Genomic DNA, 22,952 nt, shown 5'->3' on the forward strand with positions numbered 1-22,952 from the left:
TGATCAGGCTGTTGATTGTGGCCTGAGGAATGTGCGAAGTTGCTGGATATTGGCGTGATCTTTAACATGCCATCATACACAGTGATCCAGAGCATCCCAAACATGCTCAATGGGTGACATGTCTGAGTGTGCAGGCCATGGAAGAACTGGGACATTTTCAGCTTCCAGGAATAGGGCTGTGGCGGTCATGAAATGTTGTAATTTGGTGATTGTCAAGCAAATAACTGCTGATCTCACGGTAATTAACAAACACATTTAGCATCCACGCGTAGCCTACAAGCCACTGATGCAGACCTTTTTGGAACATCTACAATTTAAATAAGTCTAAATCCATGTAATATAGCATACACCACGATAAGTCCATTTATTGATTACAATACTCTTGAGTTGTCCTTATGTTAGGCCCTGATCTGGCTATGGCTGTGGGCTACGCTAGCTCATTTAGTAGATAAGATTAGCATTCAGTGGCATTATTTTATAGTATGAAGAATACAATTGAACATACAGTAGCTGAATAAAATATATTTTCTCAATGATTTGAGGGAGAGCGCACATGCGGCTACTCTGTATTGCCTTTTGCATCCAGTGAACGTTGTGCCCTTAGGCTAAATATAATATTTATAATTCCCTTCTCCCGGCTGCATGCTCCGAAGTGCCTCTCACTCACATAGCTCTCTGATAGCTCAATTCTTATTAGCCAATGCCCGTCACGTGATCAGATGCATCGGGGACACAACTGTGAGCCTTATCCAATTCTGAGGCGCATTTTGAAGATACTGGGACTGTCCACATTTCGTTGGCCAACAAGATATAGGCCTAACGAACAGCAAAAACACTGGCCTATGATCTACTATTCCCCCGTAGTACAAAAGTTGACCTATTCTGTGTAAGAACACAATATTCCAAACATAGTCTGGGACCGTTGTGTGACGCGATAGATCCCAAAGTATTACAACCACTAGCCTCAAATGACGCCAGAGAATTTAGCTTAAAATGTTGATAAAGGATATTTCTTCACATAAGCGCAGCAATGCGCACACGGCAGTAGGCTATAAGCACGAATGTTCCAAAATACAATCAATTAGCGGGAAAACACTATTCTCAAGTCACTGCAGATGCGACCATGCATTTAATGATTGTATTATAAATCTGCATTTTTATGCTAAATTCTTCCCCCAACTTGAAACGCACTGTGTATGTATGCCAGTTGAGCTCTACACCCGTTGTAAAGCGGATTAATTTTAAGTTATTTAGCCACTTGTGATACAAACCTTATAAAAACATATAGGCCTATGGGCTATGCTACATGTTGTGTGTATGACTATGATTTTTAAAGTTGAAAAAAAGGCATACACTGTTTCTTGCCTTACTGCACACAAGCTGGGCGTGATTCACAAGTGATAGGTGACAATTTTAGCCCATCGGACTTCTTGATTTAATCTTTACATATAAAAAAATAATGTGTGAAATTTGATTTAGAATGGACCCTTATCATGCACATTGAAACGGGCAGAGGAAAACATGCATGTAATCTATGCACTTAAATAGCGAATGGAGGATTTTCTTTTTTTTTTGCCCCCCTGGTTCATTTTCATGCCAGTCAGATAGGCTTTACTCCTGTTGTAAAGAGAATCAATGTGCTTGACATTAGGGAAGTTGATAAATATAGTAGGCCTAGCCTATAGAAAGCTGATGGATCCTCTTTTTAATAAAGGCCATCACTCTGTTTTCTCATGCAATTGCATAGCCTATAGAAATGTTGCGCAACATGAGCTCATACTCTCATGAAGTGTTTGATTAGATTTTTGTTTACTTTTGCATTGATGTCAGTGTGATTAGTGCTGAGTACCAGGCAGTTAGCAAGTTTGGTAGGCTACTAATGACCATCAGCAGCATCAGAGCTTGGAAAAGCCTGATTAGCGTGACTAAACTGTCACGTAGAATTTGACTGCCGTCATGACTCGTGACCGCCGGTGTGAATACGTTCACAGTAACAGCCCTATCCAGGAATTGTGTACAGATCCTTGGGACATGGGGCTGTGCATTATCATTCTGAAACATGAGGGGATGGCAGTGGCTGAATGGTACGTCAGTATCTCGGTGCATTCAAGTTGCCATCAATAAAATGCAATTGTGTTCATTGTATGGGGTAGGATAACATGTACTGGGGTATTTATAAAAAGCCACGGGATGATTTATCATAACAGTTTATTTTAAGTAATTTTTTAAATATATTTGAACAATGTCACAATATAAAATTTTTGCAGACGATACCAGGCGTAGTGTCATGATACCAGGGTGGAAAAAAATCTGTGACCTAGCGTCCTCTTTACCCTGTCTCTCGGATGCTTGTTCATGTTTTCGAAACGTTCTCCAAAAACCTGTCATTGAAATTCACACTTCTACTTAATACAACATATTGAATTTAGCTTCACACTGTTCTGAGTATAATCGAATACTGCATAGAATGACTGATTTGCTCATTTGCAAAAGCCTACCTATGATTTGGCTGGAGGAGTGGGAGGAAGGAATGTACATGCATGTCATTGTCAATAAGGGAAACGGCATGAAACCTTTACTCTTCAGTTAACACACACTCGCTATCTCCCTCACAAACACATTGCTCCCAACTTTTAAAACATTAGGCACAAAACAGAATTTAAGGAGCACCAAAAGAAAATATTTTTCATATAGTTTAGGCCTTTGAGTCCTACCATTTTTGAAGCACATCTCATGCATTGCAGACCCTTTTCCTTTCTGGCAGTGCCCATCAAATTTGCCTAAACCAACTGCCAACTTACCAGGTTGTTAGCTAGCTAGATGACAACATGACTGAACAATGTGTGCTGTCAAACCAATAATTAGTGACATGGTTTGTGAAATGTCTGAAATGCCTGTGAATCCAGATGGGGGATGGAGGCATCTCGTAATATGGTTAATATTTGACTGTTTAGGCTGGAGACGAGCTGTTTCTCTGCTGTGAAGCTGCATGCCTGTCGCCAAGCTGTGCTCCATTTTCCCTCTGACACTGAGGCTGCATGACCGTGAACTTGCAAAGTCTACTCAGACTGGTATGTGCTCTTGGGTATAACAGGTAATGAAATTATACAATGCATCAACATTGCCCTCTGCGCGCTGTTCCAATGTAATAAATCTAACAGAAGACTCGTCTGGGTCTGCATCCCTGGTTGCCATCACGGCCAGATTATATATTTTAACTGACAGAGGAATAGACACACATGAGGAGTGGACAGAGAGAAACAGGTGAGTGATGGCTGGTAGGGGATGAGGCTGGCTGATTCCAGCTGCCACACATGATATGTACATGAAGTGAAGTGGATATTATTGGACATGCCTGTACAAGAGACTAGAGGCTGGTGCTTCAATTCAACTGAGTTTATAAATAAAACTTGGTAAACATTTTATAACAGGCGCCAGCAAATTCTTTAGATCGGTAGGGCTGAAGTCTGTAGTATCATATGAAACTGTACTACAGTATTCTACAATGTCGGTATCATGTTTTTGTACTGTGATATTACCGTGGTACTGGTATACGGTGCAACACAATTCTATGTTCGTAGCAACTTTTTAAGTAAATAACTGCAGTCAACTTGTGTAATACGTTTGGAGATGAAGAACATTGCTTTCTTCATTTCACCTGTCACATTATTATGGCATTTATGGTAGTTCCCAGTCATGTTTGTTTACAAGCACACAATGAGAGTCCAGAGCCTTCTGAGTCACTCACTGTTGTGCAGCATGCTCCAGGTGATCTAATTACGTTATGCAATTCACAACTAGGGTAGCCTAGTGGTTAGAGCGTTGGACTAGTAGCCGGAAGGTTGCAAGTTCGAATCCTCGAGCTGACAAGGTACAAATCTGTCGTTCTGCCCCTGAACAGGCAGTTAACCCACTGTTCCTAGGCCGTCATTGAAAATAAGAATTTGTTCTTAACTGACTTGCCTAGTAAAATAAATTAAGGTAACTCTCTAAAATGTGATAAATGCTCTGCAATTGTGCATTTTTGGTTTGCATGTTAGTTACTTCCAAAATCAAGCATTTTACTTGGTAACAGCAAATAATCCCCTCCTGGATCAAGAAATCAATGAGTAGTATTTTTAGTTACTTGTATAGTTTAGGTCAAACTGTACAAAATGTTCGCTATGTGCTCGTTAGCATTTTAACACAACATGCAACAATTTCAGTTATTTTATATTAATATAAGGAAATCTAATAATTTATTTAAAATTGACTGATTTCCTTATGAACTGTTTAAAAATGAATAAATTAATTAGGTCTTAATCTGGATTTCATCTATGAACTGGGCAGGTGCGCAGCCTTGGGTTGGCCTGGGAGGGCGTAGGCCCACCCACTTGTGAGACAGGCCCGGCCAATCGGAATGAGTTTTTCCCCAGAAAATGACTTTATTACAGACAGAATTACTCCGTTTCATCAGCTATCTAGTGGCTAGTCTCAGACGATCCCGTAGGTGAAGAAGCCGGATGGGCTGGCGTGGTTACACATGGTCTGCGGTTGTGAGGCCGGTTGGACGTACTGCCAAGTTCTCTATAATGACGTTGTCGGCTTATGCAAGAAAGGAACATTTAATTATCTGGCAACAGCTCTAGCGGACATTCCTGCAATTAGCATGCCAATTGCATGCGGCCTCAACTTGAGACATCCGTGGCATTGTGTTGTGACAATACTGCACATTTTAGTGGCTTTTTATTGTCCCCAGCACAACGTGCACCTGTGTAATGAGCATGCTGTTTAAACAGCTTCTTGATATTCCACACCTGTCAGATGGATGGATTATCTTGGTAAAGGAGAAATGCTCACTAACAGGGATGCATACAAATTGTAGAGAAATAATCTTTGTGCGTGTGGAAAATGACTGGGATCTTTTATTTCTGCTCATTAAACATGGGACAAACTTTACATGTGGGGTGTGTGTGTGACGGCTCTTGGGATGGACCGAGGAGGAGAGAGCAACCAGATTCAACTCCAGACTGTCCTGCTCTGAAGTGCAGACGAGGAACAGTTCAAGTTTTCCCCCATGCTTTTCTTGCATCAGGGTTTGACTGGAATTTGGAGCTGCCAATGTACTTCATAATGGAGGCTTTCCTAGAGTTTTTTTTACAGCTGAACTTTTTAGAAGTCTGCACATGTACACACACTTGGCATTTGTCTGCCTCGCTGCACTTTAGTCCCATTGTGCATCGTATTTCTTTAACTTTATCTCAAGTCAGTTTTCTGGCTCACTCGCTCTGTTTTCATGAGAATTGTATGTGTTTTCACAAATGGATGAAACGGTTGTTAGGATTCTGTGGTGAACTCTGGCACATTTACAGTGCCTTCAGAGTATTCACACCCATTTGACTTTTTAACACCTTTGTAAAACTAATCAGAATTTTTAAAAATGGATTTCATTTTAGTGTTTTGGGTCACTGCCACGCACAATGTCGAAGTGTAGTTCTATTTTTAGACTTAACAAATTGAATAAAAAATAGAAAGCCTGCCTGGGCGGCAGGTAGCCTGGTGGGTAGAGCGTTGGACTAGTAGCCGGAAGGTTGCAAGATCAAGTCCCCGAGCTGACAAGGTAAAAATCTGTTGTTCTGCCCCTGAACAAGGCAGTTAAACCCACTGTTCCTAGGCCGTCATTGAAAGTAAGAATTTGTTCTTAATGGACTTGCCTAGTTTAAATAAAGGTAAAATAAAAAGTATTCAGTCAAAGTATTCAACCCCTTTCAAGTTCAAGAGTTAACATGTGCTTAAGTCATGTAATCAGTTGCAACACTGGTGTTTAACATGCATTTTAATGACTACCTCATCTCTGTACCTCCACACATGCAAACAATTATCTGTAAGGTCCCTCAGTCGAGCAGGGAATTTCAAACCGATTCAACCACAAAGACCAGGGAGGTTTTCCAATGCCTTGCAAAGAAGGGCACCTATTGGTAAAAAAAAAGCAGTCATTGAGCATGGTGAGGTTTATTACACTTTGGATAGTGTATCAATACACCAAAGTGTTGTACAATCCAGGTGTGCAAGGCTCTTTGACTTACCCAGCGACTCACAGCTGTAATCACTGCCAAAGGTGGTTGTCTCAGGGATGGGAATATTTGTCACTGTATTTCATTTTCAATACATTGGCTAAAATGTCTAAACATGTTTTCACTTTGTCATTATGGAGTATTTTGTGTGTGTGTAGGTGGGTGAGAATATATTTAAACCATTTTGAATTCAGGCTGTAACACCGCGAAATGTGGAATAAGTCAATAGGTATGAATACTTTCTGAAGGCACTGTACATGGTTGTGAAAACACATCATTTGTAGATGTGCGCAAGTCTGTCTAGTTCAATTGTATAAAATGGATATGACACTGGGTTGACACGGGAGAAAAGTACCAGCAGTGTGAGCAGCAGCTATTGTAATGTACCTGTCGTCATCCCAAAGTGTGAGAACTCTTAAGCATGCTCCCGAGGTGGAGGTGGGGCTGGTCTTTGAAGAAAAACAGGAAGTAATTCTGTTTCCTTTTGTACTTGTCCTAAAATCCAGTAGATGCCTTTGTTTCTGTAAGACTGTGTGGAAGAGGAAGGGTGTGTGTCTAGTAGGTGGGTGAGGGGGTAGCTATACATGGTTAAAGAAAGGCTCCAAATGTTTCTGCCACTATTTTTATATTTGAAGACAAAAAACTGATCCCACTCTCAGGATGGTATCATCAGTGGTTGATGGCTTGTCGGCTTAGTATGTTGTGGTTATGTATACATTTGTGTGAAAGCTGTGGTATGGTAAGTCCGTTTGTGTTTTCTTTGTTTTGGGTGGGACATGTTTGTTATTTAGCCTGCATCTCACATAGCTCAGATTACAGCCTTGATTTCAGGCTCTGTTGGAATGTCCCCGGATCCTCGCTATTCTGTTCCTGACCAAGGGACACTGCAGCTCTAGAGCTCAGCCCAACGCTCTTCCTCCTCTCCTTAATATACCTAATTTTCCTCACTTCTACTGCACCTCCCCCATCATATTCAGCTGCCTTCAGCTGTACCTTTTTATCTCAGTTGCTGTGGGAGACCCTTAGGATTTGATCTACGTGGAAGATCCCATAGGCACACAGTTTCCACGCTAGCAGTACCTACTTTCTCGTGTGTCGGCAGGAAGTTGACCTATGAATAATGCAGGTGACCCCCTCCAATGGGGGCTAGGGGATGATGTGGAAATTAAGTGACTAGGTTACCAAGAAAACGGACCGGGGAAAGCTTACCGTTGCTTGGTACTGAGGGTATTAAAGATGCAGATGGAGCGAGAAAGGGACAGATGCACAGAATATGTAAATGTTGTGGATCGGTGGCCACATCCAGGAAGTGATGATGCAGGGGACGGTGAGAGGATGCAAACAGGATGCTATCTTCTGTGGCTTCCTGTTTCTTTTTAGAATCGATGTTCCCATGAAGTTCTACCAAATATGAAACATTTTAATTAACCTCTCTGGGATATGTGGGACGCTAGTGCCAAATTCAAATAAATTACTATAAAAATCACACTTTCATTAAATCACACATGCAAGACAGCAAATTAAAGCTACACTTGTTGTGAATCCAGCCAACATGTCAGATTTCAAAAAGGCTTTTTGGCGAAAGCAAACAATGCTATTATCTGAGGATAGCACCTCCGTAAACAAAGAGAGAAACCATGTTTCAACCCTGCAGGCGCGACACAAAACTCAGAAATAAAAATATAATTCACGGCTTACCTTTGACGAGCTTCTTTTGTTGGCACTCCTATGTCCCATAAACATCACATGGTCCTTTTGTTCGATTAATTCCGTCTATATATAATCCAAAATGTCCATTGATTTGGCGCGTTTGATCCAGAAAAACACAGGTTCCAACTTGCTCAACATGACTACAAAATATCTCAAAACTTACCTGTAAACTTTGCCAAAACATTTCAAACTACTTTTGTAATACAACTTTAGGTATTTTTTTACCTAAATAATCTATAAAATTGAAGACTGGATGATCTGTGTTCAATACAGGAAGAAAACAAACTGAAGCATGCTTTCTGGTCACGCGCCTCTATCTAACAGTACCCTTCAAGTGACCCTCGTTCAAGATGGCTGTACTTCTTCATTACACAAAGGAATAACCTCAACCAATTTCTAAAGACTGACATCCAGTGGAAGCGATAGGAACTGCAAGAAGGTCCCTTAGAAATCTGGATTCCCATTGAAAAGAGTGACCTAAAAAAATCTAAATGGTTTTTCCTCTGGATTTCGCCTGCTACATAAGTTCAGGTATACTCAAATATGATTCAAACAGTTTTAGAAACTTCAGTGTTGTCTATCCAAATCTACTAATAATATGCATATCTTCTGGGGATGAGTAGCAGGCAGTTGAATTTGGGCATGCATTTCATCCGGACATGAAAATACTGCCCCGTCACCTAGAAGTTAACAGGAAATAGAAGCGTGTGGGTTCTGTTCGAAATAGTATCAGCCAGCCAATGGGGTCGCTCATTACTGTAGCGCTTAGAAGGCGGGACATAGTCCACATTAAAACATCTCTAATAAAAGCAAATTGGTGAACAAACTCAAAATAGCCAAATTATCTTGCAGTTTGTTACGTTACAATTTTCAGGAGCCACATTGGGCTTGGTTAATTTTGTTCACCAACTCTCACCTTTTTATCTTAGTCCTGTCTGTCAGACTGACTGGTAGCATCCATTGACCCTTTACTGCTCAGTTTGTTTTTTTTGGTCAGAGAACTTGCTTTAGACCTGCCAGTGTACAGTGTGTGAACTGGTCTCTTCTCTCATAACAGGCTGTGCTGAGACAGAGGTCATAGACTGACTGGATTGGGATTGGACACAATCAGGTGAAGGTGTGTGAACATGTGCAGTGGAGTCCATGCCATTTACACTGCACCTCATTCTCCAGATTCTCAATCTAGTTCAACAAACTTTGTAGGCCTATGTTGTCTTATAAAACCGTTAACCGCTTTCAATTCCTATCACTTTAAAACCTGCCCCGTACCTGGAACGAACATCTCCCAATCTCTGTGAGATTGGCTGAAGTGGCTGATTCAGGATCATTTACATAATGCCAGGCGTGTTGTGACTTGTTCATGGTGGGCTTCTGTTCAGACGAGACGACTCTGAAATAGAAAGGGTATATCTATCTGTTGTACATTTGTTTCCTTCCTTTTCAGAGTATAGGTCTGTTGAAAAGTTGAAGTAAAAGCGAACAACAAATGGAATGACCTAGCTTTCACCTGGATTCACCATGTCAGTCTGATTTCTTATTAATTAACTTCACCTGTTAATCCACTTCAATCAGTGTAGCTGAAGGGGATAAGACAAGTTAAATAATGTTTAAGCTGTGAAACAATTGGGACATGGATTGTGTATGCGTGCCATTCAGAGAGTGAATGGGCAAGACAAAAGATTGAAGTGCCTTTGAATGAGTGTCAAGAACTGCAGCATTGCTGGGTTTTTCACACAACAGTTTCCTGTGTTTCAAGAATGGTCCACCACCCAAAAGACATCCAGCCTAATTGACACAACTGTGGGAAGCTTTGGAGTCAACATGGGCCAGCATCCCTGTGGAATGCTTTTGACACCTTGTCGAGTCAATTCCCCAACAAATTGAGTGTTCTGAGGGCAAAAGGGGTGTGACTCAATATTAGGAAGGTGTTCTTAATGTTTTGTGCATGTATGCAAATATATTCAGTTTGATGCCACTGGGCAGCATGGTTGTCAAAATATTTGAGGAAACCAATATTCATATGCTTTACCAGCACCACCTTATGATATTGTGCAACGGAAAGATTTGTACAAGGAAATTAAACTTTTCACTGCAGTCTCCTATACAACCACTTTCTTGTTCTTTTCCCCCTATATCTTGTATACAGTCAAGCTATATAGCTTGACCTTTTTTCTTTCAGTACCGACAAGCGGGACTCTGCTCTTAAGGTGGGGGGGGGGGGGGATGAGGGAAAGAGATTTTAGAGGGATGGTGAAAAGGAGATTGAACAGGGAGCATGCAGTGGAGACGTAGGGCTTAGAGACTAGGAGTGTGTCCGCGGTGGCGCTCTACAGGAGACTAGGAGTGTTTCTCAATGCATACTACTGTGCTCCTGGCACGGGAGGGTCAGTGTACGAGTCCAGATCAAAGTATGTGAAGGAGGAGCACAAATCAAATGCGTACTCCGTTTATGCATATTTTGAAGCTTCAACAAAGTATGCACAGAAATATATGACGCAACCAAGTAAAAAAAATAGGCACATTTTCTTGAAATCAATGGCGGCCATTGTTTGAGCTGAAGCGAGAGAAAATAAACTGACTTCGGATTGAAATTTTGCCCAATCACATCGCATACTGTATGTTGCCTGGCTACAATATTTTATCTTGATAAGTGAATAAATATGTAATTTGGGCATATTTTTTTTTTTTACCTGCCTACAATGTTTTAATTAAAAATAATTTTACTAGGCAAGTCAGTTAAGAACAAATTCAAATTTTCAACAACTGCCTTGTTCAGGGGCAGAACGACAGATCTTTCTTTACCTTGTCAGCTCGGGGATTCGATCTTGCAACCTTTCGGTTACTAGTCCAATGCTCTAACCACTAGGCTACCTGCCGCCCCAATACCCACTGTAGTGTGCGTAGGTCCGGGTTCCCGAGTGGCGCAGCGGTCTACGGCACTGCATCTGAGGTGTCACTACAGTCCCTGGTTCGATTCCAGGCTGTATCACATCCGGACATGATTGGGTGTCCCATAGGGCGGTGCGCAATTGGCCCAGGTTTGGCCGTGGTAGGCTGTCATTGTAAATAAGAATTTGTTCTTAACTGACTTGCCTAGTTTAAAAAAAAAAAAAAGTTTTTTTTTTACCCTTTAAGTCAATAGCGCTAACAGGCTAGCAACTTCTATTAGCTAGCAAGCCAGATTTAGCCACAAATAATTTACCTAGCTACCCATGAAGAATTGACATCTCTATTAACATTAGTTAGTCATTTTTGCCATCTGGTTAGATTATGATTCTCACATACTTCATAACCATCAGCTAGCTACTGTAACTATTGTTGCCATTGTCCTGGCTGGAAGAAGGTTCAGTGAATGGGGGTGCAGCATGAGGTAATACAGTAGGGGGGGTGTGGGTGCTTCTCAAATGTTTTGTGTGTTCTGCACACTATCTGATCTTCACAAAAACGTCTTCGGAGAATGCACTTGGAGCATGAGCGTGTGGAGTACGGTAGTATGTATGTATATTGAGAAACCCCCTAGGAGTGTCAGAGGTGGTGCTCTACATGTCCAAGCCTGCAGTTTTGGACTGAGGTTGCATAACGGCTCTCATCCATTCTGCAGTTTTCCACTCCAGAATGATGAGCTCACACGATTGTGTGAAAGACAGTATGTCTGTGTGCCAGTGTGCTTGCCTGCCCATTTCAGTTTGTGTGTGTGTGTGTGTGTGCCGTAGCCTACCTCTCAAGCGCTGGAACAATGAACTTGTTTTTTTTTCTTTCTTTGTTGTGCGGGAAAGGGAAAGTAGTGGCCGTCTTCCTCTGGTGTGAACCCTGAGTGGGTCAAGGCCCGTCCAGGGGAGGAAAACAAGGGCAGTGTCTACGAAGAAGGGAACAGCAGCTGTAGAGGGAGGATTCGGGGAAAGAGAAGTGGACATGAAGGGAAGAGGTGTGTAGTGGAGGCAGAGACTGTTGGAAACGCGAATGCAGTATAGTCTAATCTCAGGACCAACGTTTCTATTGCTTTCCATGAACACAATTCAGCTTGTCCCTGTGCTGGTGTTTGACTACTGTACTGCTAGAGGAGGAGGAGGAGGAGTAGAGCAGGCAGCAGCAGGCTGAACGCAGGATGACCCATTTCTCCAGAGGCTTTAAATCACATCATCAGTCCCTCACACTGGAACAGATGTGATTTTCCTCCTATCAAATGCTATGTAGGGAGACTTGTATAGCTACTAGCTAACTCGGCTTACTGTCTGAATCGCCTTTGTAAATATGTCAATTCAAAAGAAATAGCAAAGGGATTTTGGTAGTTAGTATATGGAATAATAGTAGTGAAGGACAAACCTCTTGAACAAGGTGCACGAAGAGGCCTAACGCAGTGGGGGGGGGCTCAGAACTGCTTTCAACTTAATCTTAAAAGTTGTAGTAGTAGAATGCACAAGGTGCAATTTCGAAATTGGCTAGTACATCAGTTTTCCTTTTGTCATATCAGTCATTGCATATCGTAGCTATTTATAACTTGTCAGAAATGTCCAGATCAACTAACCCATGTCAGCTAATGTTTTTTAGCCCATGGATTTTGTTATGTTTGAGTCACTCATATCACATGAATGCACATTAGCAATGGGAAAATGTATAGAATTGCAGGAAAATGACCTTTAAAACCTGCACAATTTTTTTTTTCTTCTGCAGATGGGGGGAGGGGGGGGCGTGTACTTTTTTTGTTTATTTTTTTGTTGTGTGACATTAACAGTGCATGTGCCCATAGAAATAGATGTGGCGCACATGAGATGTTCCCCAATGCTGGAAGTGGGGCCTGAGTAAAAGTGTCTGGAAACCCTTCCTCTAATGCATAAATCGGAGCGGAATGAAGTACAATAAGCCAGTCAGTAGCACTGGTCACATGTCAGTCAGTGTCTGCGGTTCAGATCTGTCTTGTCTCCCCAGGTGCTGATATGTGCTGAGGATGAGTGGCGTGGCAGACAACTCCATGGCGCCCATGTGCTCCGAACGGAAACGCAAGATCTCCACCTGTGATACACCAGGCCTTGGGTGAGTCACTGTTGGGAGCTGTGCCTCCGTCTGCATCTCCTTCCTTTCTCTCTTTTTGTGTGTGCCTGTCTTAGTGTGTTTACAAGCAAAGAGTTTTCTTTCCTCACTAGCCTCTGTGAAATGCCCCTTTCCTTGGCTTCAATATCTATTTTTCATTCCCATGGATTTCTGTTCATTATGGAGGGATAGGTGTGGTTGTCATGGTGACATTTGACTGTACCCTCCCCCACCCTGCAGGTGTGACAAGCGCAGAAGGGAGCAGGAGAGTAAATACATCGAGGAGCTGGCCGAGCTGATCTCTGCCAACCTCAGCAACATGGTCAGCTTCAACGTGAAGCCAGACAAATGTGCCATCCTCAAGGAAACCGTCCGGCAGATTAGGCAAATCAAAGAGCAAGGTACCAGCTCCCCAATGCTCTACTGATGCCACTAGTGTGCTCTTAATATCAGCATGTTTTTGATTTTAGCTTAACAAAAAAACGTTGGGAGAACATGGTAAGTCATTCATAAATCATTGCTGTAGTATTTGCTCAGTGCATGGTTTTATGATTAGGAGGATGCCGTGTCAAACTGGGCTGTAGAGACTGTCAGTGATGAAGCTGTTAGGTGGTGGCTGCCTGGCCTGGACTCAGTGTTTTGTGTTTGGGAGAAATGAACACCTGTAATTGAGTCGTGATGGCTCAAGGCCATGGTGCTCCAGGCTCATGTGTCTGTTTGCACTGGAGTGGCAGGCCCAGCCTGGGAGACGGATGGGACTGGAGAGCAGGGTGGAAGGGGAGGGCTCTCAAGACAAGCGAGAGATTCCAGCACCATAAACCCCCCTTTGTCCTTTGTGGCTCTGAAGTGGTTGGATCGTGTAAGCAGTATGGTATTAGCTCCACCTAGCCTTCAGGTAAATTATGTGCAGTTTATACCGATGCAATCCACTCGGATTAGACCAGTGAGGAAGGTGAGAAGGAAGGAAAGTTATTGGATTGGTATCCACCCCAGGGCCACAGCTGGCTGCTGCTGCTTGGAGCGTTGTACAGCCAAGTTGCCATAGTTACAGGCAGTGAATGATGAAGGCCCTCTTTTTCTGTTACCTTTTAACCACACATCTCTTGCCCTCTTTCTCCAATTCATTTACTCCTGTCTAATTTAGTTATACTCTTTCACCTCTTCCCTCACATTACTGTTAGCCTTGTGACTCTAAATAAAGAACCAAAATCTATTGTTCAAGCTCTCCCTTACTTCCAAGTGAATTTCTCTTCGAATCAGAATATGTTGAACACTGAACTATATCATAGTTCATAACTATATCATAGGATTTAATCTAATGGTATTTTTAGAAGTGTATACATTTAGTTAATATTGCCTTCTGGTGGTGGACAGTTGGTAATTTCTACTGTGACATGGTTGGCTGGATAACTGGTGTCTGTAGGCTAATTTCGGTCTCCTGCAAAACTGTTTTGCAGTTATGTTTCTAATTTATCCTCACAATTCCACAATTGATATCAAGCTGCTTGTTTAGAGTTATGTCCTGCAATGTTGCACTATAATAACTGGATATACCTTATCTAATGTGAAGTGACTGTGGATCCTTGTCCCTCTGCAGGGAAGAGTTCATGCAGCGATGACGACGTCCAGAAGGCAGATGTGTCTTCCACTGGTCAAGGGGTGATTGACAAGGACCATCTGGGACCGCTGCTACTACAGGTTAGCCTGTGGACAGGGTGGGGGTCAAAGGGCAGTGGAATTAGGTTCACCTCCTTATGTTGAATCGGTGACATACAAGACTGTGAATAGCTCTTATGTGCAGCTGGTCATAAACATTAGTATTGATAGTTATTGACAAACACAATTATCTCCCCCTGTTCCTCTCTCCTCTGCCTCAGGCCCTGGATGGGTTTCTGTTTGTGGTGAACCGGGAGGGCAGTGTCGTGTTTGTGTCTGACAACGTGACCCAGTACCTACAGTACAAACAGGAGGAGCTCATCAATACCTCTGTCTACAACATCCTCCATGAGGATGACCGGGAGCAGCTGCACAAGAACCTGCCCAAGAACAACAGTGCGAGACACACAGTCCCAATAAAACTTGAACATATGACATTTCACTTTTATTTAGTGGCACTGCAGAATGGCATGAAAGTAATTATTGTGTCCCTTTATCTCATCCAGCACCCAATGGTGGGTCATGGGGAGGAGAGGCACTGCGGCAGAAGAGCCACACCTTTAACTGCCGTATGCTGGTGAAATACGGTCACGGACAGAACCATCAGAACCATGGGCAGTCTGAGGGTCCCAACAGGCAGCGCTACGAGACCATGCAGTGCTTCGCCCTGACCCAGCCCCGTGCCATGATGGAGGAAGAAGGTAGCGGACTAGGGGCAGGACATCCTCAATCATGTTTAACAGTTAAATGTGTATTTTCTATTTATGACGCAGACCTGCTGTACTTCTCACATTTACTTTCTGTAAATGTATTATGGGAACTGGGACAGAAATGTTGTAGAGCCTGATCTAGGTTTATTTGAGAATGATTGTGTATACTGACTGGGCTGTGGCTGTGTATGTCCAGACCTGCAGTCGTGTATGATCTGCGTGGCCCGTCGCGTCAATGCAGTGGAGAGGACTGAGAGGTTCAGCACCCGCCATGAGCTCTCAGGTGAGACGACTGTAAACGCACTACAGTCACGTGTTCATTCTCTATTCAAATGCTCGCGCCATTCGTTCAATCTGAGTAACCGAACACGCTCTCGAACTGTTGGGAATGTCTATTGATCTGCATATATTGAGGACTGGCCCGTTTTAGAACATGAATTTGAGTCTGGGACACACAGATAACATTTGTTTTTCAGAATGAATTAAGAATACAGTTGCAATGTATGTGACCCCTGCCCTTTGGTTGTGTTGTCTGATAGGTAAACTGATAGAGATCGAACAGCAGAGTTCTCTCCACACTACCATGCATCCAGGCTGGGAGGACCTGGTGAGGCGCTGCATGCAAATGTTCCTCCATCGCAGTGAGGGCCAGCCCTGGTCCTACAAACGTCACTACCAGGAGGGTACGTCTCTCTCTGCTATACTCTTCTCTTCTGGCTCCCTGCAATATAACCATGACTTCTCAATGTCTCACCTTGATACTGAGCAATACATGCACAAGTACAAAGCATATCTGCTCCTAATTTATAACAGACTACTATTAGGTGATAAGCATGTTGGTTGGTCAGTCTCATTTTCTGTTGTCATGGTTCTCTCCAGCCTTTCTGCATGGCCGTGCCGAGACGCCATCTTACCGGTTCTCTCTCTCCGACGGCACCCCGGTCACTGCTCAAACCAGGAGCGAACTGTGTCGTAACCACACCTCCAATGAGCCACCCACCTTCCTTTCTACCCACCTGCTACAGAGGTTAGTATGTCAGCTTGGTGCGCTCAGAACCATGGCATCACCATCACCCACTCAGTGTAGGATTTGACTGTTTTCTTTGTCCAGTTGTAGTAGGTCAGATTTAGGTTTTTACTGTATTGTAGATAGTGTTTTCCACTCCTGACCTCTCCTTCTCCCTGCCAGGGAGCAGAATGGCTTCCAAACCAACCAGGGGGGTGTGATGAGGCACCAGGGCATGGGCCTCCCCAACACACAGATGAACATGGCTCCTGGAGGGGGCATGGGTGGCATGAATAGGGGCTTCGGCACGGGGGCAGAGCAGGGGCACATGGGTCAGAGAGGCGGGCCCCCGTATGCAGCTGGCAACAGGATGAACTGTATTAATCAGATTAACCCTTCGATGCATCAAATTAACTCTCAAAGGAATTCAATGAACAATATGAGTCCGATGAATTCCATTAATCCAACAAACTCCATGCATCCAATGAACTCTCAGATGAATTCCATGAACCAGATTAATTCTATGAGTCAGATGAACCAGATAAATCGGATGAACCAGAGGAGTCAGATGAGCCTCCCTGGAATGCATCAGCAGCATCTACAGCATCCTCAGCAGCAGCAGGCACCGTTCCATGGAGCGGGGTACAGCATGGGGGCCATGACTAGCCCCCCCCAGGGCAGTCCAGGTATCAATATCCCCCAGCAGAACATCATGGGCTCCCCTAGAGTAAGGGGGAGCCCCAAAATGTGTGCTAGCCCCTTCTCCCCAGGAGGTATGCACTCTCCCATGAGCTCGGCTCACCCAGGGGGGTCTGGAGTTAGCACTGGCTTCTCCAGCAGCTCCCTAAATGCCCTCCAGGCCATCAGTGAGGGGGTGGGCACCTCTCTACCTGCACTCACCTCTCCCCCCGCACACAAGCCTGACAGCTCCCCAAGCGTCAACTCCACCCAGCAGGGACAAAGCCAGTGGCAGGGCACGGTCTGTAAACCAGGCAGTTCAGACTCCAAGAGCCCGAGTAGCTCACTGGCCAGTGGAGGGGAGCAGCAGCAACACACCCCCACCACAGAGGGGACCTCAGACAAGCCAGACAGCCAGGCCAACAGGGAGGGCCCAGCCTGGGGAGAAGCCAACCGACGGGTCCCTGACAACAAGGGGGGCCATAAGAAGCTCCTGCAGCTCCTCACCTCCCCTACAGAGGAGCTGGTGCCCCATAACCCCCAGGCTGGCCCTGGCACCACCCCCATGGGCTCTGAGGCCAAGGATGACATGCAGGGTATGCCCAGCCCCTCCACGTGTGTGTCGTCCTCCACTGCTGCAGTGGGACAGCAAGGCCTGGGAACAGGGGCTGCAGCAGCACACTTTGCCAACCAGTCCCTGCAGGAGAAGCACAAGATACTCCACAAGCTGCTGCAGAATGGCAACACCCCAGATGAGGTGGCCCGTATCACAGCTGAGGCCACGGGAAAGGTCGCTGATGGTGGTCCAGAGGCTGGGCCAGGAGGTCCAGGATTGGGGCCAGGAGCGAGGGGGGCTGAGGTGAAGCAAGAGCAGCACAGCCCCAAGAAGGAGAAGACCCACGCCCTCCTCCACTACCTCCTCAACAAGGATGACTCTGAAGGGGCAAGGAGAGATGTCAAGCCAAAGCTGGATGACCTAGAGGGGAGGGGAGCCTCAGGGGTCACAACCTCTGAACCCAACCCCATGGTGGGGAAGGTCAAGACTGAACCACCTGATGAGGTAGGGAGAGACATTGTGCCTATGGTTAATTGATTTATATTTATTCAGCAAAGAGCAGCTTGTTAACAGTAACATTTGTTTGTTTTCCTTCCCAGTTGGAAACCCTGGAGACAATTCTTGGAGGCTGCAGGAACGCCAGCTCTGGGTTTTATCCCGAGCCCGACTCCAGAGCAGGAAAAGGAGGAAACCAGCGGGGAAGTGGCCCAGACAGTTTGCATGGTAAACTAGCATGAGTTTCTGCTAATTCTGAATAGATAATTCCAGAAGTGCTAATATGTTGCCCATTTTAAATGACTTATGCAGCAAACCACACATCCTTACCATATGTAGAGTGTTTGTCCTTGGCCTGTACTGACCCTTCCTCTGTGTGTTCCAGATGGGGGGAGAGGAGCCATGATGTCTGCCCAGCGTGGTCCCCTCCAAAGGGCTCTGTCATTGGACGCTAGGCCCCTGGATGGTGGTGGAGGCCTGGCAGGGAGGAGGAACGTCCCCTGCCCCACCCTCATCAAATTGGAGAACATGGAGGCCCCTATCCAGCCAGGCATAACCAACGGTTTTCCAGGACCTGGAGGCATGGGTATGTGTCCACCTGCCGCCCAAAAAATAATTTACTTGCTCACTTACGTTGGGTTGATTGGTTTCAGCATGTGAATTTTGCCCCTTAACCTCTCAATCTATTGACCTTTCTAGCCTCTCCTTATTACACTCCAATTACACTCCGACAGCACTGCTGTTCAGTACTACAGTTAGATGTATTTAATTAATGGACGTTAACAAGACTGTTCCCTAGGAGGTATGAACAGGGCTATGGGGATGCCACAGCGGCCCTCCATGGCAGGGCAAGGTGACTGGGGGATGCCAAGGTCCAGTGGCAGTCCTGTGGTTGCACCAGGACACCCCTCAATGGGACGGCCAGGGATGGACTTCAACTCCAAGGGCATAATGAGAGGCCCCTTGGTCAACCGATCCAATAGTTTACCTGGCAACACCAGGTCTATGCTGAAGCAGCAACTCATGGAAATGGGTATGTAGTGTGTGGGCGGGGTGAATGAATATTACATGTAGTTTGGTTGAGTATTTATGACCAACTGTATGCGTGTTCATGTTTGTATGATTTGGTTCATGCTGAATTCTACTCTCTGTAGCTTCTAATGAGGTGAATATGGGGATGAGTCCCTTCAGTGGGCAGGGTCCTCCACCTCACTCCCCCTCCTGGCCTGACAGTGCCATGGGAATGGACAGACCACCCACTAACACAAATAGGTGAAAAAACATCATCATAAACACACACACATTTATACACACTCGCTGTCTGCCTCATTGTTCCCCCCTCATCTGTTTGCTCTCTCCTGTTAACCCAAACATAATTAGCACTTGGTCTGGAGTGTGTTGGCTCCTCTGTATACAGTACAACTGGTGCCTGTACTGTACTAACCCCCCTTGTTGTGTACCAGGCGTCAGTTTGGGAACCCCCTTGATGAGATCCTGGTTCCGCCCTCCACCAGCCAGGGGCAGAGTGATGAGCTGGCGCTGCTGGACCAGCTGGACTCTCTGCTCAACAACACTGATGTTATCGCCCTGGAGGAAATCGACCGGGCCCTGGGCATCCCCGACCTCGTAGGACAGGTACAGTGCCTTGCGAAAGTATTCGGCCCCCTTGAACTTTGCGACCTTTTGCCACATTTCAGGCTTCAAACACAAAGATATAAAACTGTATTTTTTTGTGAAGAATCAACAACAAGTGGGACACAATCATGAAGTGGAACGACATTTATTGGATATTTCAAACTTTTTTTAACAAATCAAAAACTGAAAAATTGGGCGTGCAAAATTATTCAGCCCCCTTAAGTTAATACTTTGTAGCGCCACCTTTTGCTGCGATTACAGCTGTAAGTCGCTTGGGGTATGTCTCTATCAGTTTTTTACATCGAGAGACTGAAATTTTTTCCCATTCCTCCTTGCAAAACAGCTCGAGCTCAGTGAGGTTGGATGGAGAGCATTTGTGAACAGCAATTTTCAGTTCTTTCCACAGATTCTCGATTGGATTCAGGTCTGGACTTTGACTTGGCCATTCTAACACCTGGATATGTTTATTTTTGAACCATTCCATTGTAGATTTTGCTTTATGTTTTGGATCATTGTCTTGTTGGAAGACAAATCTCCGTCCCAGTCTCAGGTCTTTTGCAGGCTCCATCAGGTTTTCTTCCAGAATGGTCCTGTATTTGGCTCCATCCATCTTCCCATCAATTTTAACCATCTTCGCTGTCCCTGCTGAATAAAAGCAGGCCCAAACCATGATGCTGCCACCACCATGTTTGACAGTGGGGATGGTGTGTTCAGCTGTGTTGCTTTTACGCCAAACATAACGTTTTGCATTGTTGCCAAAAAGTTCAATTTTGGTTTCATCTGACCAGAGCACCTTCTTCCACATGTTTGGTGTGTCTCCCAGGTGGCTTGTGGCAAACTTTAAACGACACTTTTTATGGATATCTTTAAGAAATGGCTTTCTTCTTGCCACTCTTCCATAAACGCCAGATTTGTGCAATATACGACTGATTGTTGTCCTATGGACAGAGTCTCCCACCTCAGCTGTAGATCTCTGCAGTTCATCCAGAGTGATCATGGGCCTCTTGGCTGCATCTCTGATCAGTCTTCTCCTTGTATGAGCTGAAAGTTTAGAGGGACGGCCAGGTCTTGGTAGATTTGCAGTGGTCTGATACTCCTTCCATTTCAATATTATCGTTTGCACAGTGCTCCTTGGGATGTTTAAAGCTTGGGAAATCTTTTTGTATCCAAATCCGGCTTTAAACTTCTTCACAACAGTATCTCGGACCTGCCTGGTGTGTTCCATGTTCTTCATGATGCTCTCTGCGCTTTTAACGGACCTCTGAGACTATCACAGTGCAGGTGCATTTATACAGAGACTTGATTACACACAGGTGGATTGTATTTATCATCATTAGTCATTTAGGTCAACATTGAATCATTCAGAGATCCTCACTGAACTTCTGGAGAGAGTTTGCTGCACTGAAAGTAAAGGGGCTGAATAATTTTGCACGCCCAATTTTTCAGTTTTTGATTTGTTAAAAAAGTTTTAACTTTATTCTTCACAAAAAAATACCGTTTTATATCTTTATGTTTGAAGCCTGAAATGTGGCAAAAGGTCGCAAAGTTGAAGGGGGCCGAATACTTTCGCAAGGCACTGTACCTTATGAGGATTTCCAGATAACATGGAGCTGAGTCTTTTATTTACAGTGCCTTTAAACCATTTGACAAGAATCATACTGTTATATTGACCATGTCTAACCTCTCTCCTTCCCAGACTCATGGTCCAGAGCAGCAGCCACAGCCAGGTCCGGGGCGGAGGCCCCCATCAGAGCCCTTCACTGGCCCAGGACCAGACACCTCCATGGGGATGGAGCAGAAGCCCATGTATGGCCAGGGGTACCCAGGACCCCCCTCTATGGGCATGCAGTCAGCCTATGGGGGTAACCCCATGCAGGGCCAGTCCCCTGCTGGTTTCAACCACATGATGAACCAGATGGGGGGCCAGCAAGGCTCGGGGGGCTTCCCTGGCATGGGGGAGATGGGCCACCCCCGCGCCAACATGAGACCCCGCATGATGAGTGCCATCAAGCCCCTTAGACAGCAGCTGGTGCAGAGGTTACAGGGCCAGCAGGTATGAGCATATGGCACACGCCACTTCAAAGTTGCAGAAAAGGCTATATTTGATTGTGATGTCTAGATGTAGAGGCACGTGAACGCAGGCAGGTGGATCACCTATATGGATGGCAAATGTGACTAACTTTATTCTCTCCCTCTGCAGTTCATGAATCAGACCCGTCAAGGTATGGGCATCAAGATGGAGAATACCCCTACAGGAAACCCTGCGTTGCGGCCTGGGATGCAGCCCAGTATGGGGAGTCAGGTAGGTAGTCAAACCCCTCCCATGTCATGTTCCATAAAATCACCATCTGGTAGGGCAGACCACCCCTCTCTCACACACACTGATTAAACCCATTCTGTTGGCATGTCGGAAATCATATTTTATTGGTCACATACATATGGTTAGCACCTGTTTATTGCGAGAGTAGCGAAATGCTTGTAGTCATATCAATGTTTTCCCCTGTCTGCTTGGGCAGCCTGGATTCCTGAATGCTCAGATGATGGCTCAGCGCAGCAGAGAGATGATGACACTACAGATGAGGAGACAGAGGATGATGATGCTAATGCAGCAGCAACAGGCTGCAGCAGGAGGCTTCAGCCCCCCACCTAACATCACGGCCCCTGCAGGCATGGACAACCCAATGGCAGGACCCCCCATGAACCAGCCAGGACAGCAGCAGTTCAACTACGGCGGGAACTATGGTCTGACCAGGATAAATTTCTATTTATTTATTAGCCTTGAAGCATCTCCTCCATTGGCTATTCTCTAAAATAGAGGGCTCTATACTCCTGTCCCTACTCCCTTTCCCATTCATACCTTCCTGACGAGGAGTTTGCCCATTCAAAGGGGTTGTAATGTTAACTGTCCTCTTTCTAACTGCTATTTCTAACGCATCATTACAAGTATGCATTGTTCATTCTAAGACCTGGCTGTCATTACAGGAATGAGCCAGCAGGGGGACCACTCGTTTGTAGGTGCAGGCAGCAGCCCACCCAGCAACATGATGCCAGGTTGTGTGGGAGGGCCTCAGAATCCCATGATGCAACACCACCCCCACAGCGGCCCCATGTACCAGTCAGCAGACATGAAAGGCTGGCCACAGGGTGGAATTCCACGGAACAAGTATGTCTGATAAGCTAATTATAATGTGGGGGAAAAACATGACTTCCTGTTCTCCCGATCTTCTCTACTCTGTTCTTTCTGTGTTTCAGCTCATACCCCCAGCATCATCAGTTCACCCAGCAGGGGAACCCAGGCCAGTTTGGGGGGCCCATGATGATGAATGGCTCCATGGGCGGGCCAGGCCCGGTCAGTGGTGCTGGTGGAGCACAGATGGGCATGAACTCCATGGGAATGGGCCGCATGCCAATGGGACCTGAACAGG

The 22,952-nt window shown here is 45.1% G+C and overlaps 1 protein-coding gene across 3 annotated transcripts in view; it reads left to right on the forward strand.

Moving 5' to 3' along the window:
• The window catches only part of LOC139371250 (nuclear receptor coactivator 3-like), a 34,621-nt gene that overhangs the window by 9,809 nt on the left and 1,860 nt on the right, over positions 1-22,952 (forward strand). For all 3 annotated transcript variants that reach the window (XM_071111480.1, XM_071111481.1, XM_071111482.1), the window contains exons 2-20: positions 12,690-12,794; positions 13,032-13,192; positions 14,389-14,489; positions 14,669-14,843; positions 14,954-15,148; positions 15,354-15,440; positions 15,697-15,840; positions 16,037-16,184; positions 16,347-17,901; positions 17,997-18,120; positions 18,278-18,478; positions 18,692-18,925; positions 19,047-19,164; positions 19,356-19,527; positions 21,224-21,580; positions 21,728-21,829; positions 22,044-22,269; positions 22,510-22,690; positions 22,780-22,951. In XM_071111480.1, the coding sequence (XP_070967581.1) occupies positions 12,709-12,794; positions 13,032-13,192; positions 14,389-14,489; positions 14,669-14,843; positions 14,954-15,148; positions 15,354-15,440; positions 15,697-15,840; positions 16,037-16,184; positions 16,347-17,901; positions 17,997-18,120; positions 18,278-18,478; positions 18,692-18,925; positions 19,047-19,164; positions 19,356-19,527; positions 21,224-21,580; positions 21,728-21,829; positions 22,044-22,269; positions 22,510-22,690; positions 22,780-22,951 (4,539 nt within the window). In that variant the 5' untranslated portion in view covers positions 12,690-12,708. The remainder of the gene's footprint in view (positions 1-12,689; positions 12,795-13,031; positions 13,193-14,388; positions 14,490-14,668; positions 14,844-14,953; positions 15,149-15,353; positions 15,441-15,696; positions 15,841-16,036; positions 16,185-16,346; positions 17,902-17,996; positions 18,121-18,277; positions 18,479-18,691; positions 18,926-19,046; positions 19,165-19,355; positions 19,528-21,223; positions 21,581-21,727; positions 21,830-22,043; positions 22,270-22,509; positions 22,691-22,779; position 22,952) is intronic.

Source organism: Oncorhynchus clarkii, chromosome 17, assembly GCF_045791955.1.
Source record: "Oncorhynchus clarkii lewisi isolate Uvic-CL-2024 chromosome 17, UVic_Ocla_1.0, whole genome shotgun sequence".
Taxonomy (NCBI): Eukaryota; Metazoa; Chordata; class Actinopteri; order Salmoniformes; family Salmonidae; genus Oncorhynchus; species Oncorhynchus clarkii.